The following is a 16,893-nucleotide window of genomic DNA, read 5'->3' as shown; positions in this document are numbered from 1 at the left end:
TGTCATTCAGTGGATAAGCCCTGGAAAGCAAATGATATGCATAGTAGAGTAGTTGTTTTAATCACAAAAGGCCTGTAGTTTGGGCCCAAGGGCTTGGTCTCCTGCCAACAAGGAAGGCCAGGGAGAAAAAAACCTTTCTCTGAGGCATTGGACCCCTACCTACATGAGCTTCTGAGGACCACGACCACTCACAAGCGCCTTGTCTTTGTTGCCTTCTCCTTGGAGGCTTGGGCAGACTTGGAGCATTAATTAGCCTTTGTACTCTGATCCTATTAGTGTGGTATAAATGCGGTACTTTTAGCTCGCGCAGGCGTTTCCCCTTTTTCTTATCTTCTAGTTAATAATATGATAAAAGTAGTTATTATAACAACTACAACAGCGACAGCTATTTAGAACCGTGAGGACTACTTATAGCATAATATTTTAACTTCTTGTGGTTACCTTCGACATGTGAAAATAATAATTTTTGATTAGTACAGCCTAACCATTGACCCAACCACAAAATTTTCATCTTAGCTTGCACTTCACACACTAATCAAGCATAGCCTATCTCATACCAATAAATTAGCGGTGAAATCTTACCTAATAGAATTAAGTTCATTAACTTTCTAGGATTACAAAATCTTAACTATCACCGTGGAAAAAAAAAAAATATAGCAATCCATTCCCACCACAAAACTTTCACCTTAGCTTGCACTTCACACAGTAATCAAACATAATCTTCGTCCCCGACCGGTAAACCGCCGGTAAATCTCACCTAACAAAATCAAGATCATTAAGCTTGCTGCCACCCTTAGCCCAACAACACCACAAATGCTTTGCAAATTACCAACCATGACTACTTGTGAATAAATTGAGAGGACAGTACAGAAATTATTATACGATTAGAAAATATGTCAAGCTTTCCCATGAGATTAAAGTATAGGATGCTTATATATGGAAGCAAAGGCTGAAAAGGCCCACTCCTGGGGCATCATCCATCATGTGTGGGTATGGGGGGGTGGGGCGGGCTTTATTCGTTTTGAGTAACCGTCCTTTACGGTCTGTGCTGCTTGTAGCTGTTCCTTGTTAACATTCTCCCTTCTCTCTCTCTCTGTATCTGGTCGACTTCTCAACCTCCGTCTATAGAAACAAAACCCATTCTCTGGACTTCCTCTCCTCTTCTTCCCTTCTTTTCTCCTCCATTTCCATTTACAGGGTTTCCGCGATGGCTAGGGTTTCTTTTTCCTTCTTCTCTTGAGCTGAGAGGGAAGCAAGAAACCGAGAGAGAGAGAGAGAGAGATATGGATCCCCACCTTCATCTCCTCCTCCTCTTCCACCTATTCGTCTTCTCCGCGGTCGGCCGGACGTCCGGCGCCGCGCACTCCGACGACATCCGGTCCCTCCTGGAGTTCAAGAAGGGCATCCGCGCCGACCCCTCTGGCGTCGTCGACTCGTGGAAGGCCCCACCGGAGGGATACTCCGCCTGCCCCCGCGACTGGCGCGGGATCTCGTGCGACGACTCAGGCGCCGTGGTCTCCCTCGCCCTCGACCGCCTCGGCCTCACCGGCGAGCTTAAGTTCACCACCCTCACCGGCCTCAAGTCCCTCCGCAACCTCACCCTCTCCGACAATGCCTTCTCCGGCCGCCTGGTCCCGGCCATCGGCACCATGGTCTCGCTGCAGCACCTTGATTTGTCCGGCAACCAGTTCTACGGCCCGATCCCCGAGCGGATCGCGGAGCTTTCCAGACTCGTCCACCTCAACCTCTCGAGGAACTCCTTCACACAGGGATTCCCGACCGGGATCTGGAAACTCCAGCAGCTGAGGGTGCTGGACCTCCGGTCCAACAAGATCTGGGGGAACATAGCGGTGCTTCTGTCCGAGCTCCGGAACACTGAGTACATTGATCTGAGTAACAATTCTTTCTATGGGGGGATCCACTTGGACTCAGGCAATCTCACGAGCTTGGGGAATACAGTTCGATACTTGAACTTGAGCCGCAATAAGCTCGACGGTGGCTTCTTTTCGAGCGATTCATTACAGGTGTTCAAGAGCTTGGAGGTTTTGGATTTGGGTTATAATCAGCTTACTGGGGAGCTCCCACCGTTGGATTCTTTGTACAATTTAAAAGTTTTCCGGGTCGGCGGTAATCAGCTGTATGGATCTATACCAGAAGCGGTCTTTGGGAGTTCATTGCAGTTAATTGAACTTGATCTCAGCGTGAATGGATTTACAGGTAAATATATTTTGGCTTCTGGAAACTGATTTTAGTTTTATGATTAGCTACTTTCGATGGACACTTGTTCTTTCATTAAGGACATAGGAAACTTAATAGAAGTAAAAAAGAAACTACACTAGCTCCGTAGCTGCTCTTTACCTGTCGCATTACAATATTAAGAGAGGATCTACTTGAGAAGAGAATGGGGTTGCAGCTTATCAAAAAGGGAAAATTTGATGCCTACATGGCCACTGATATGCATGAGCTTTCACACTTATGGGCTTGCACATGGTTGGCCGTGCAGACTCCCACAGATTGCCCTGTATGTGATTTGTCATGTGCCCCATGTGTTGCACTTGCAGGCCCATGTGTGTCTGGTCATGTGCAACCACATGGGGATGTGGTTATGTACAATGTCAATTGCACTCCCAGATCCTGCATACAGAAATGACCATTCATGTGGTTAGCGCTTCTCAAAGGGAAGTTTTCTGAATTTTTTGAGTGTGTTGGGTGGAAGGATCTGCTTGAATCGTTGTTACTAATAGTTGTGCATGGTCCAGATTTAGGGAAAAGCCTTCCATTGTCAAGATATCTTTCTTCTTCTGAGGAAGTTCCTAATTATTTTTTACTTTTTATTGGGTTACCAAGCTCAGCTTAGACCAAAAACTAAAAAAGCTGAAGCCTGGAAATGAAAAATCAGAGACTGTTACATTCAAGTTGGACATAATGTAGTCACAAAGTATCAAGGTTAGAAGAGGTAAGGAAGGCTGAGGTTGGGACATTTCAACAAATATTGTAGTGAATAAAGAAATTACATGAGAAAAAGAAAAACATTAGGAAACAGAGTGGAATGGGTCAACTTTTGTACTACATGAGAAGTTGTTAAAATTGGTTGTAGAACAAAAGAAAAAATATATCATTTTAAAAGATTTTACAAGTGGCCAATAAACTTTGTAAATGAGGAGTGACTTAGAAGAGAGACGATTATTTTTAAAGTGATCAATTTAAATTGGAACACAAGAAGTGGCGCAGAAGAGGAGAGGTGGAGACAAATGTAAGTTGATATGGGTAGAGGACAATGGTGGTGTGAATATTTTAATGAAAAGGCAAGTGGTCAAGAGAACAAATATATATAGATTGAGGTCAGTGGGTCTAAATATGAGAACGAAGGTGAGCGTTGCATAAACTTGTTGAGAGATAGATGGTATGCTTTGCCCAAATGGCCCTGAGTTCTGCATATTAATTGGAGTGAGGACATCGAGAGGAGGTAGAAGAGATGAGGACTTGGTAACAAGAATCTTCTACCTAGGATAACATACCTGTTGCAAAATTTCTCCAAAAATTTTACCCCTATACCTGCTCTCTAAGCACAATTTTTTTGCAAGCACACCTGCATGTTAGCTCCTAGTTCAGGTAATGAGTGGTTGGTGTTTGTTATGGTGAGATATGGAAGATGATGGTACTAGATGGCTATGTCATCTTGTTCCATCAAATTTTTGATGTTACTTAAGGATAAATTAATACCATAAGGGATAACCCTTATTGCTCAAAAGATGGCTCGTGATGTTGAAATTCGTAGACCATTTAGTTGATGGAATCAAGTTTAGAAAAAAATATGCTTTTGAGATGGAAAACATTGCTTAAGAAGAGGTGAAGAGGGCATTGTTTTGAAGGGATATAAAAGACATCTTCATTGTATAAATTCCTTTTTTTTTTTTTCTATGAGAGCTTCGACTTATTAGAGGGTACCATTTGGCTGAGTTGTTAAAGTCACTAATTGTCGATACCAATAACCTGGGTTTGAATCTCGCTCTCACCTGATTTAGGCTTCCTCCCATTCTAATTCTCAAATAAAAAAGCTTTGTTTTGTTTACTTTAAGGATCTCTATCTGTCCTCTTATTTAATAGAGCAATTTCGTGATACCTTTATAGTGCTTATTCCCTATTAAATGAGGGTGGTAATATTAAATGCATAGATTAATTGCTTTCCTGAATGGAATATAAAAGCCTATCACCAAGCTTCTTGCTGATATGTTGCTGAAAATAGATGCTTTATCTGAAAAATATAAGCTTCTTGCCGAAATGCTTATACATAATTAGAAGGTCCACATATATGCTGATCCTTGCTAACCTGCTTTGGGAAAGGGGATTCTTTCACTTTTGCATTTTTATATTTTTCAGATATGAGAAGGTGAATATTATGATACCCATTATTTTGATTTACATTTAAGATTTTGGCAATAAAAATAACATTGCCTTCATCTTATGTTGTATGGTTCCATACTGTTGAAGGTACAACTTCAATAGTTGCCACAAACAGTAAGTTAGTCCCTTTATCTTCTCCCTCTTGTACCTTCCCTTACTCATCTAACCCTGAAAGAAACAAAGAATCAGCTGTCCATCCTGGCTTGTACTCGATGTCCCCACATAATTAGTTCATCGCTAACAATTTCTGTAAAATTTCAGCAAATATCCCTCATAAGATCTCTGTCATGACCCTAGATTTTATTACCTTTGACATTCTAGCATACAGTTGCTACAAGAAAACTTCCATGCCACTCTTTTGGTGCATGTGAGTGGAAGGATGGATGACCGTGATCCTTCCATTGCTCAAGATTATTTTTTCACCAACAGATAATGAATAGTTTGGCGTAGGGGGGGTGGGGGTGTGTGTGTGTGTGTTGGGGAGGGGGGGGGGGGATTGGTTGAGATGTTAATGTTTTGAGATTTAGGAGTCCCGGTTTCTCTTGAATAATTTACTTCATATTTTTTTTTTCTCTTGTGACCGTATTAGAAAGGAGTCTTTTTGCAATCTTTCTTCGTGAGTTTTTTTTGCGCATGATTGAATGTGAGATAGTTAAAGTCAACTTTAAGATAGAAGATTGCCATAGAAGAATTCTCTGTAGATAGTATCTGTGCACTTCTGTTTTAAAACAAATATCAGGGTATAATTTTGGGTTTTAGCAATCATATTTTACAGATCACCTAATCATAAACTTGGGGGGGGGGGGGGATTGGTTGAGATGTTAATGTTTTGAGATTTAGGAGTCCCGGTTTCTCTTGAATAATTTACTTCTTTTTTTTTTCTCTTGTGACCATATTAGAAGGAAGTCTTTTTGCAATCTTTCTTCGTGAGTTTTTTTTGCGCATGATTGAATGTGAGATAGTTAAAGTCAACTTTAAGATAGAAGATTGTCATAGAAGAATTCTCTGTAGATAGTATCTGTGCACTTCTGTTTTAAAACAAATATCAGGGTATAATTTTGGGTTTTAGCAATCATATTTTACAGATCACCTAATCATAAACTTGGGGGGCGGGCCTTGGTGCAACGGTATGTTTGCTCCATCGTGACTTGGGTTTCATGAGTTTGAAACATGGAAACAACCTTTGTGCACGAGAAGGTAAGGCTATGTATGCTTGAACCTCTCTCGAACCTGCATTAGCAGGAGCCTCGTGCACCAGAACACCATTTTTGTTATCCTACTCTCTATCAAGTTGTGAAGATCATCACCAATTCTTACATCAGCTTGGGCATCTCTAATTATTTTGTTTCACTTTGTGAGAACTTGACTTTATAGGCATTAGAACATGATATGACACTTGTAAAATGATTACAGTAATTCACCTGCAGGAACTAACTTAATCTTTTACAAAGTTGAGAAAATTATCTTAATATATGTGCATTGTTTGATGTTATTGTGAAATTTGGATACATGAAAAGGTACCAGACAATGGTAGGGAAAAACAGTATTTTGGTGCAATCTAGTTGGGTCAGGTTGGATTTCCTACTAGTGCGTGCAGGTCTGATATTTTTCATGGAGTGTTTTGTGATTTTTGGATTGTAATGGCTCGGCAAAATCATTTAGGAAGAGCAAATATTATTTTTAATGGTTTGACTTGATAAATAGTATAAATGTTGCAAATGCTCACAAGATTAGTCTATTAATTTTTGGGTTTGCTAATTTTTAAAGCTAATGTGTTGCAGTAGTAGAGGATATGTGGTGGTAACCTATAAGGGTGAAATGTCCAACTAAGGAAAGGGCCTTGAATTTATGTAGAATCATTGAGGAAAAGGAAGATGCTAGCGAACCTGCATGAAATCAGCAACAAAAATACAGGAAGGCTTACTGATGCGGGAGCATCTTTTAGGTCCATAGAGTGAACGAAAAAAGTCGGCAGTCCAAGAGTCTTTTTTGTTTTAAAAATTGTTTAGATTTGATTTATGTATTTTATCAATTGATGTGTTTTAGGTAGGAAGGCAACTAGAAGTTACTGTTCATGTCCTTGTATCATGAACAGTATGTGTGACAATAACCTTGATCTTTTACAAGTCCTAGTAGAGGCCAAATAGGTTGGTAGTTAGGGGGATTTTAAGACAAATTTTTCTTTCTACGTGTATCGGAGTTCTACATGACTCAAACTAGGGGATTGGTATGCTGAAATTTATGAAGGAATGGAGAAACCCTCTTAGCCAAGATTTGGTTATCTCCTCCTCTTTCCCTCTCTCTCATACTTCTCCCCTATCTTTCTTATTATTCTCTCTTCTTCCTCTTCTATTTCTACTTTATTATTCTTTGTTCTATTTATTGTTGACGGCTGATGTTGCATAATTTTATGCCAGATTTCTGTCAACAGATTCTGCATCTCCATATTATGATTTATTTGATTAATATATCAACCTATTTAGCTAAGATTTTATTGATTCCTTGCTTGTTGTCTTGATGCATTCTAAGAATTTCTGTGCTTAATATTTACTATAATCTGTTTTAAAATCTACAACTGATCTTTCAATTAAATCCTACATTCATTGTGTTCCTGTTCCTACCAGCTCCTCACTCAAAAACCCTAGACAGAATACTTTTGCACTACCATTTGCTGATAAATTCAGTTATATTATTTGCTGTCCTGTTCTCAAGACTTTGGATAGCAAGCAATAAAACTGCTTTACTCCCTAAACTATCCTATATCTAGGATCCTTTCGCATCACTTACTTTGATATATGTTTTAGCCATTTATAGACAAAGATGGAAAAGATTATCTGTACTACCAACTCATATGGATGTTGTTACATTTGGTGATTATGAAATAGTTAAAATATACTTCTCTTTTTTTTTTTTTGATTCAGCAATAGGAGGTCATTTGATGTGCTATCTCAATATCCAGTAAAGTGCCTCAGCACCTTGTTTTCTTTTTTCCTTTCACATGCACATACATGGTATTTGCATCAATTGTTGACATGATAGGCTACGTATTGGTCAACTGTTTTGTATGAGGCACTTATATGTTCCATTAATTTTCAAACTTAAATACTATTCATATCAGCTGTTAAGACAGTGTATGGTTAATGGACTTTCACTGAAAGGTCTTGGTGATGTATGACTTAGTATCCGCTCTCTATTGCTTATAGCGAACTGCAACTATTCACCCGCTAGTTTATAACTATAGTTTGTCACTTGTGCAGGTCATATTAAAGCTATTAACTCTACCACTTTGAAGGTTTTGGATCTGTCTTCAAATGCATTGTCAGGTTCCTTGCCCCCTAATTTAGGGATATGTGTGTCTGTGGATTTGAGTAAAAACATGCTCTCTGGTGACCTATCTGTGATGCAGTATTGGGCAGATTCAGTAGAGGTTATTGATTTAAGTTCAAATGCATTATCAGGCTACTATCCAAATGAGGCCTCACAATTTGGGAATCTAATTTCCATTAAGATTCAAAATAATTCTTTAGTAGGATTCCTTCCTTCGGTATTTGGAAACTATTCGAAATTGTCTGTGGTTGATCTCAGTTTGAATGAACTTACAGGACCTGTTTTGCCTAGCCTTTTTCGATCACTAACTTTGACAAGTCTGAATCTCTCAGGAAATCACTTTACTGGAAGTATTCCACTTCAAAGTTCACACTCAACTGAGTCGCTTGTACTGCCTTCTTATACTCATCTAGAGAGCCTTGATTTATCTGATAACTTGTTATCTGGTTCATTGCCTCCAGAAATTGGTAACTTGCAAAGTATTAAACTGCTCAACCTTGGAAATAATACTTTATCTGGAGAGCTTCCAAGTGAGTTAAGTAAGCTTGGTGGGTTGGAATTTCTTGACCTATCAATCAATCATTTCAAGGGTAGGGTTCCAGACATGCTTCAACAAGGTCTAAAGGTATTTAATGTTTCCTACAATGATCTATCAGGCACTATTCCTCCGAATTTGCAGAGGTTCCCAAGCACCTCATTTCATCCCGGAAATGCTTTACTAGTCTTCTCAAATGCCCTGCCTGCAGGAAGTAATAGCAATGGAGTCTCTGGGAACATGAGTCATCATCGTCTGAAGTCTAGCATTCGAATTGCATTTATCGTTGGCTCCATTGGTGCTGTCATTTTGGTTTTATTTGTAATAATGACATTTTATATAGTAAGAACTCAAGAAATATGTGGAAGGAATGGGTCCAGAGGTCAAACTGGGAGGGATATAAAACTTGGGATTTTTGGCCCGCTTAACATATTTAAGTCTCCAAAAGATAATGCTGTACCTACTTCGATGAGTTTCTCAAATGACCATCTGCTAACATCGGCTGCTAGATCAATGTCTGCGCAAAAAGCATTGTTAACTGGGGCTGTGGATTATGGTTATTCTGATTCAAAAGGAGATTCAGAATCTACAAAGCTTGATGTGGTAGAGCATTGTCCTCCATCCACTGGATGGACGTCCTCTCCAGGGTCACCATTGTCATCTTCACCTCATGTTATTGATTCACACATGTCCGAGCAACCAGTGAAGTTGGATGTGTATTCACCAGATCGACTTGCTGGAGAGTTGTTTTTGTTGGACAACTCTTTAATTTTCACAGCTGAAGAATTGTCTCATGCACCTGCAGAAGTTCTTGGTAGAAGCAGCCATGGTACATCATATAAGGCAACACTAGATAGTGGTCACATGTTGACTGTCAAATGGTTGCGGGTTGGCCTTGTGAAACATAAAAAAGAGTTTGCGAAGGAGGCAAAGAGAATAGGAACCATTAAACATCCAAACATCATCTCTTGGAGGGGTTATTATTGGGGCCAAAGGGAGCAAGAGAGGTTGATTGTTGCAGATTATGTTAATGGAGATAGTCTGGCACTCTATCTTTATGGTAAGACTTTCGATAACCTGAGTTCTATTCAAGCTGCCATTTCTTCAAATTTTTAACAGTTTCTGGATTGCTCTATATCATTTATGGACTCTTGAAAGTAATACTAGTTAATCTGTTCATTTTATTAATTTGTTATGCCTTTTGTCTTTTTCTGGAGATTTGCATCTTTATGTTTTTGCCATCAGAATTATCCTTTGTGTGCATATAACTGGAATTTAGCTCAAGTTTGATAACTTACTTATTTTTCCTGGGCTAATTATGGTAAAAGTAATACTTAAGCTAAAAATCTGATGCTTTATTCCGCTTCTATCCATGTATTTGCCAATTTTACAGAAGTTGTGTGCACCACTAAACAAGTTACCATAAGAATCCATGATAAAATATTGGTGCTAACCAGTTATCCAGGAAGGTTGTGTTAATTAATTAACAATTATGAAAATCCCTAGAAATTTCAGTACATGTGGGACCTTAGGAGCAAAATCTAATGAATTTGAAAAAGAAAAGTGAGGAAAAGTAATTTATCCATATTTGAAAAGATCAATCTAGGTGAAATGTGGCATGTTAATATTAGTTAACACCAAACTTTTCCTTAAATTGTATGATGATATTTATAAATCATGAGGAAAGTAGTAATTTAGGACACATTTTCAAGAAAATCAGTTCAATATCATTTTTTTTTTGAGTAAAGTATTGGATGAGATCCATTCAATCCATTAAGAAAAGGTTTTTTTGTATAAATATCCTTCTAAAAATTCAAATTTGCATGAGTACCCTCTTAAAATTTATATTTACTTCTGTATCCTCATAAAACACTATTTTTGCACAAATGCCCTAATATAACGGTTCTTCTAACACTATTGATAAAAACCATATTCATTCTAATTAAAAATAAAATAGAATTTTGAAATTACTTTTTTGTCCCCCATCGCGACCGCCTTAAATATTTTTTTATACATTTACCCATTACGGGTATTTTAGTCATTTTAATTTGAAACCGTTATTTTTTTAACAATGTTAGATGGTGTCGAGATATATGCAAAAACAAAGATAAAAAAATGGTAGAATACCAAAACAAGTGTTTTACAAATGTATGCATGCAAATATTAATTTTGGAGGGTATTCATGCAAAATTCGATATTTAGGAGGTATTCATGCAAAAAATTCTTAAGAAACAAGCAATACTATTGGACATCTAGAGTCCCGGACTTAGGCTCCCGAGGATTTAAATTCTCTACAAAACTAATTCTCTGCAAAACTTCTTCATCTTGAATCATCTAGGACAAAAGAACTCGCCCTCAAATAGAGATACCTCCCCGCTAATGTTGAACTCTAGGCTACAACAGTTTCTGAAGTACAGGAGTAATTTTCTGAATTCTCTGCTACAAGTGCTAACCCAATTGGCCACCAAAAACTTAATCTGTGAAGTCACTTCGCCCATGTTCCTCCATTTCTCGTTGAAGACCCTGTTCCTTTCCAGCCAGATGCAGCAACCGATGACTCATCCAAGCCTCTCTTCCATCTTTGTTGAAAACACATCCCTTGCCCGGTTTTCCACAATATCAAGGGAAAGCTTCTCTACAGAGGTCCTCCAGATAGCCAAGGAAAACTCACAAGCAAGGAATAAGTTGTCAATAGTTTCCTCAGCTTTCCCATAAAGTTCACATCTAAAAGGGTTGTAGAAGTTTTGTTGCATCAAATTCTGACCAGTTAGGATCTTGTTTTGGATGGCCTACCATGAAAAGATCAATAACTTAAAATGGGAGGGGGCATCTCCACAACTGGTAGGCAAAAGAAACATGAGCTCCACCAAAGCTCAAGATCCTATATGCATTTTTGACTGTAAAGGATTCATCCGAACTACATTTCCGCACAAACATTAAAAAAATTTATATAAGTCAAGTCACACTTAATATAACTTGGCCGAATTTTACAAAATGCAATTTTTACAAAAATCTAAGTAAATGTAATTCGAATCATAGATCCATCTAAATTAGTCAAAGTCAGTAAGATGCAAATTCATTGGGAATAGATATCGAAACCATGGTTGGTTGTACCAGCTTGAACCTCCTGGTTCGGGGCATATCGAATCAAACCCTCACCAAAGCCCTTCCTCCCCAAGCCTTGGAAACCCCTCCTCCGGCCTCTCTCTCTCTATCGAAACCATGGTTGGTTGTACCAGCTTAAACCCAAGCCTGTTTGATTAAATGCCCCCCAAGTCCTTGGAAACCCCTCCTCTGACCTCTCTCTATCTCTCTCTTCTCCCCTCTCTCTTCTCCCATGTGGACCCTTTGAAAACCTCACCTCTCTCCTGCCTCTACTCGTCGCTGCCGCCACCACCACGCTCCTCCTTCCCGTCTCTCTCCCGCTCCCCGTCCTACCCAACTATGGTTGTTGAACCTGAGAGACCCGTCTTTTCTCAGCTACGGATCAATCCATGCCTCCAGATGAGCCCCCATTTCTCCCTCCCTCCCTCCCTCCCTCTCTTGCTTCCTCTCCCCCTCTCCCTCTCCCTCCTCTCCTTCCTCTTTGACCCTCTCCCTCTACCTCCCGTGGTTATGGTACGCCACGGTTCGGCATGGGATGGATAGGTATTGTACCATATCGATCGTTGGCCAGCATGCCTGTTGATACCGGTTTTGCCATCCTTGGTCGAATCAGTGTCATCAAAACAAATGTTGTGTGATACCCACTATGTTTCCTTATATCTAAGACACAAAAGAACAAGCAAAAAGAGCAAAATTTCAATAAAAATGAAGATATGGATACAAAGGAGATGTGCTTTTGCAGTGATCTTCATCGCCGTAAGTCATTGCATGGTAGATAAAATTATAGAGGGCAGCAAATAGATTGACACTAATTTAAGGTCCGGAAATAGTATGGCTGCAGGCACATAAGATGAAAGTAGTATAGGTGCAACTATAAAGATAAATATGGTGTGGTAAATTTGGGGTAGGGGTAGTTAAAAATGAACATGGGAGGAACCATAAGAAATTCGCCTACTGACAATAACAAAAAATTTACCCAGTTGTGGATTGGTAATTAATGGATTCAAACCCATGCCCACATTGTCGAACCCAATCCTGATGTTCCACTTTCATTAGTCTTTTGTTCTACAAGCTATTGGAAATGTAATTTTTTCTAGTGATTAATTGTTGCTAGAGAATCAATAATAATGAAGTGAATTTAGGGAATCCAAATGAATTAGGAGAAAAGATTTGAAGTTCTTTAACTGTGGATGGAGCCTTATTAAGAAAGCTGACCTTCAACTATTTTAGATATGGCTTGGTATTGACTTAATTGACTCTAGTTTTTGGACATTTTACAATCAGTTGGGTATGACTAGGTTACCTCTGTCTCTTTGTCCACAGAGTTCTCTTACAACCTAGAGACAGCATATGATCACGGATGTAATCTATTTTTGAGACCTGTTAGGAATAGCCACCAGAAAATGCTTTACAGACTCAAGATGTAAACCCTTACCTTTTAAGATCAACAGAATTAAAGTTAGTTCCAATTGTTTACGTGTAAGTCACGAGGGATATCTTCAACAATATGTTTGGTAGTCATTTTGATGGATTTCTTTGGTGGTTGGAAGATTATTGCAAGAGATTTCCTGTACGCTTCCGGTGATGCATTGTTATGAAGATAATGCAATTTCAATGTAACCTAAATTGCTATCCACAAAGTTCTAATTTCCCATTTCTGTTGCATAAAAAAAATTAGTTGGATACTTACTATAGCTGCTACTAAAACAAAAGGTCATGGAACATTGTTAGCCAGTCCTAGATTTTGTTATTATCCTACATAATGTGAATCACCAGAATTTGGTAAGTATATCTTGGGAAAACCATTGTAATTTAGTTCTTCTCATAATACTCAAGACAATGTTCTTTAAAATATCATAATGTTGTCCGCCAGTCTTTTTTATGTCCCCGCACAGAAGCCACTTGTGGCAAAATGCAACCATGTAACAGATCAAAAATCTTGCATTTTCAGTGCGGTGGCTTGTTAACATGGAAAGATAAAATCTAACCTTTAGATTTTTCTTGTTTAAGAACTGAAATACTTTGAGCTGCATCTCATTGTTGTGTGATGACCAGAGTTCTAGTTTTGGAGTAGGGCTGGAAACTTATAGCTAACCTGCTTAAATGCAAGTATGGAGTACAATTTTTTGATAGTGGACTCTGTATAAGTCAGGCATCACTAACCCACACATCAAATAGGTTGAGCATAGGCAGCACCTATATGACCTGCTGTATCTGCATTATAGTATTTTTGTACCATAGTTTGCATTGTACAATCAATACCTGTATATGTTAATATAATATATAGAGTATGCTCCTCAGTGGAATATATGGTTCTATCTTTACTCCATACATGCTGTGCAGAGTCAACACCAAGAAGATACTCACGCTTATCTGTTAGCCAAAGGCTAAAGGTTGCCATAGATGTGGCTCGGTGCTTGTTCTACCTTCATCATGAAAAGGGCCTCCCTCATGGTAATCTAAAGCCAACAAATATACTCCTGACTGGTCCAGACCTCACTGCTCGGTTGACAGACTTTGGCCTTCATCGGCTCATGACACAAAGTGGCACTGCTGAGCAGATGCTAAATTTGGGAGCACTTGGATACCGTGCCCCTGAATTAGCAACTACAAGCAAGCCTTTCCCATCATTCAAGGCTGATGTATACGCATTTGGGGTAATATTAATGGAACTGCTAACCCGAAGAAGTGCCGGTGATATTATTTCGGGCCAGTCTGGGGCAGTCGATCTTACTGATTGGGTTCAGTTGTGGAATAGGGAGGGGCGTGGAACAGATTGCTTCGACAGAGACATCACAGGCTTGGAAGAAGCCCCAAGGGTGATGGATGAATTGCTGTCCGTATCCCTTAGGTGCATTCTTCCTCCAAACGAGAGGCCTAGCATCAGGACAGTCTTTGAAGATCTCTGTTCCATAACAATGTGAGAGTTTTTTGTACATGTTGTTGGAATTAAAATTTCCCATTTTTTCTGGGTTTCCAAGCCTTCTTATCAAGGCTTGTCTTAAGTTTAGTGTAAAAAAAAAAAAAATTGATCCATTAATTGATCCTTTCGGGTTTGGTGGAGGAGTTCAAAAGAAATGTAATTTTAATTCTCATCTGTTGTGTTGCTGTGCCTGCAATCTTTGACATATGATTTGCATAGCTGGCTCTAATCAATTTGTTGCAATAAATAATTCTGACATCAGGACTATGAACGTATTGTTGCATCAACAAGTTTTTGCATTCTATTAATTCAATGACGGGCATTGGGAGCGCAAATCTGTTTGTGATACTATTTGAAACTTATTCCAGGCCGCTCAGCTGAAACTCCGGCTCAAGCAAGCAAATAAATAAAGAAATAAATAGATGGATAAAATCATTTGCTTGTTAGTTTTTCGGACAGACGTGCAATAGTTCTTTGCCAAGATGATAGATAAATGCACATGGTCAAAAGCTGGCGGAAATAATGCTTCGAAAGTCTGGAATGCTCCACCCTGCTTTCCGCTCATTCAGAAATTAGGCTTAGAACTTCAAGTTTTTCCGAGGTAGGCCAGTTCATGGGCCGCATAGCTTCTTCGACAAGCCTGAAGGCTTTTAGATGGGCATAGAGCTGGATTTTAAATCCGGTGGGCTGAAATGTGAGTCTGCCTGTTAGTCTGGTCACACTTATGGTTAGGATCTTAAGCCCAGTTTGAGCCGATTCAGTTCAGATATTAAATAATACATTACATAGGTAACTCTAGGGTTGAATAATAGATTAAATAGACTAAATAGTAGATTAGATAGGTTAAATAAATAGGTAACCCTCCATGCTCCTCCTCCTCCTTCCACCTTTTCGTCCACCTCCCTCCTCCGGTTTCCCTTCCCTTCCTCCTTCCACCTCTTCATCTGCCTCCCTCCTCCCATTTCCATTCTTTCCTTTCACATTCTATAATTTTTTAAATAAAATAATCAAGAAAGCTCGAGTTCTAGTATACTAAAGTCTGGGTAAATCTGCTGGAAGGCTAAAGCCAGGCTTAACTAATTTCAGTTATACTTTGGGTTGAGCCGACTCAACATGTTTGATGAACACATTTTGTCTAAGGGTTTGAATACACCGGCATACTATTGTATACTCAAATTTTAGAAGGAATATGTAATTTCAAATGAAGGGATAGGAATGGATGGTTAAGAAGGATGATTGGCAAAAATAAAGGAGGAAAGGAAGAAGACGTACAAAGAAGAAATAGATAGTGTTGCATGAATATGAATACCGGAATTAAATTAGGATGCATTTCCAAGTGACAAGAGGGAAAAGGAAAGATATGGGGATATATAGGATCAAATATAATTTTAATTACATGGATACGAACACAAGAATCAGATTCGAATGCGTCTCTAAGTTTCTAACTTGGCAAGAGGAAAAAAAAAGGTATGGGGATATGTAGGATAAGATATAATTTTAACTAAATTATATATTTATATCTTCAAATATTGTTTCTCAATTTCTTTTCTATGTACATATTTTCATTCAAGCATCCCAATTAACTAAAAGATATAAGAAAAATAACATCTTATAAAGTTATTTTAATGCCAACATACTTGACCAGTCTCTAGAAAAACAAACAATCAATAGCAATGTCAAAATAAAGGGTCAAACAACTCAACTCTCTGCTAATCATAAAAAATGATAATTAAAAAACTTCATAACTATGTCAAAATCTGATAGCTATCCAATTTATATACGTATCCAACATGGATTTTTCGAGCTAGATGTTGAGTGTCCAAGTAACATAGGAAATAGGTGAAAATGAAGAAAATAAGAGGAGAAACAAGAGGGGGGGGGGGGGGGGGGGAGAGAAAATAAGACAAACAAATAAAGGTGGAAAATTAGGATGGACAAGTACAATTGAAAGAGTTTACAACAAAGATGATACTTGGGAAAACTAATAAAGCTACAGTAAGAAATAATTTGACTATCTTCCTGCTATTTCCTAGTGATTGGGCCCTGTAGGCTATATTTTGATTTCTATTTAAAAATCTTGACAAATTAAGGGAGTAAGGGGCCATGGCATCATTCCAGGAATGTAAGTGAATGATGAAGGCTACAAGTCAATTTTTCCCTCAGATTAATAATAAAAGATAAAGGCTACAAGTCTTGTTTAAAAGACTCAGTTTTTCCAGTTTGAGAGGAGGAATGCATGTTGCCGCTTATGGCTCGCGTGGAAGAATAGGACAACAGGGAAATTAAGAAAGAAAGAAAATGGGAAAGGCTTCAAAGTCCAGCAATGCTACATGCTAGAATTTGACCTTAACCCCTGTTGATATGGGAGAGATGGGATTTAGCTTTACTTCCATTACCTGCCTTGTTGATTTGTACATTTGCTAGTACCCAATTCTTCAAGGCGGACGTCGAAGTCGACCTACTTTTAAGCAACCAAATCCAAACCCACAATCACTCTTTCAACACTTTAGTGATCTAAAATCAAATAAAATACTAGAGACTCAATCATCATGAATAGAGATCAAGCTTAGCAATTCAATCATCAGACTTCATCCCACCA

General features: G+C 38.6%; 1 protein-coding gene across 1 annotated transcript; it reads left to right on the top strand.

Moving 5' to 3' along the window:
- Positions 1 to 961: 961 nt before the first annotated feature.
- Positions 962 to 14,581, top strand: LOC103722440 (putative inactive receptor kinase At5g10020). The gene is made up of 3 exons (XM_008812998.6): positions 962 to 2,217; positions 7,662 to 9,326; positions 13,715 to 14,581. The coding sequence occupies exons 1-3, from the start codon at positions 1,284 to 1,286 to the stop codon at positions 14,293 to 14,295; spliced, it is 3,180 nt and encodes a 1,059-aa protein (XP_008811220.3). The 5' UTR covers positions 962 to 1,283; the 3' UTR covers positions 14,296 to 14,581.
- The last annotated feature ends 2,312 nt before the right edge of the window (positions 14,582 to 16,893 follow it).

The sequence above is a fragment of the Phoenix dactylifera genome, chromosome 5 (assembly GCF_051530095.1).
Source record: "Phoenix dactylifera cultivar Ajwa chromosome 5, Ajwa_hap1_PhDact_Kaust_v1.1, whole genome shotgun sequence".
In the NCBI taxonomy this organism is placed as follows: Eukaryota; Viridiplantae; Streptophyta; class Magnoliopsida; order Arecales; family Arecaceae; genus Phoenix; species Phoenix dactylifera.
Note: the sequence above shows the minus strand (reverse complement) of the source record. Positions and strands in the feature narration are given on the sequence as shown.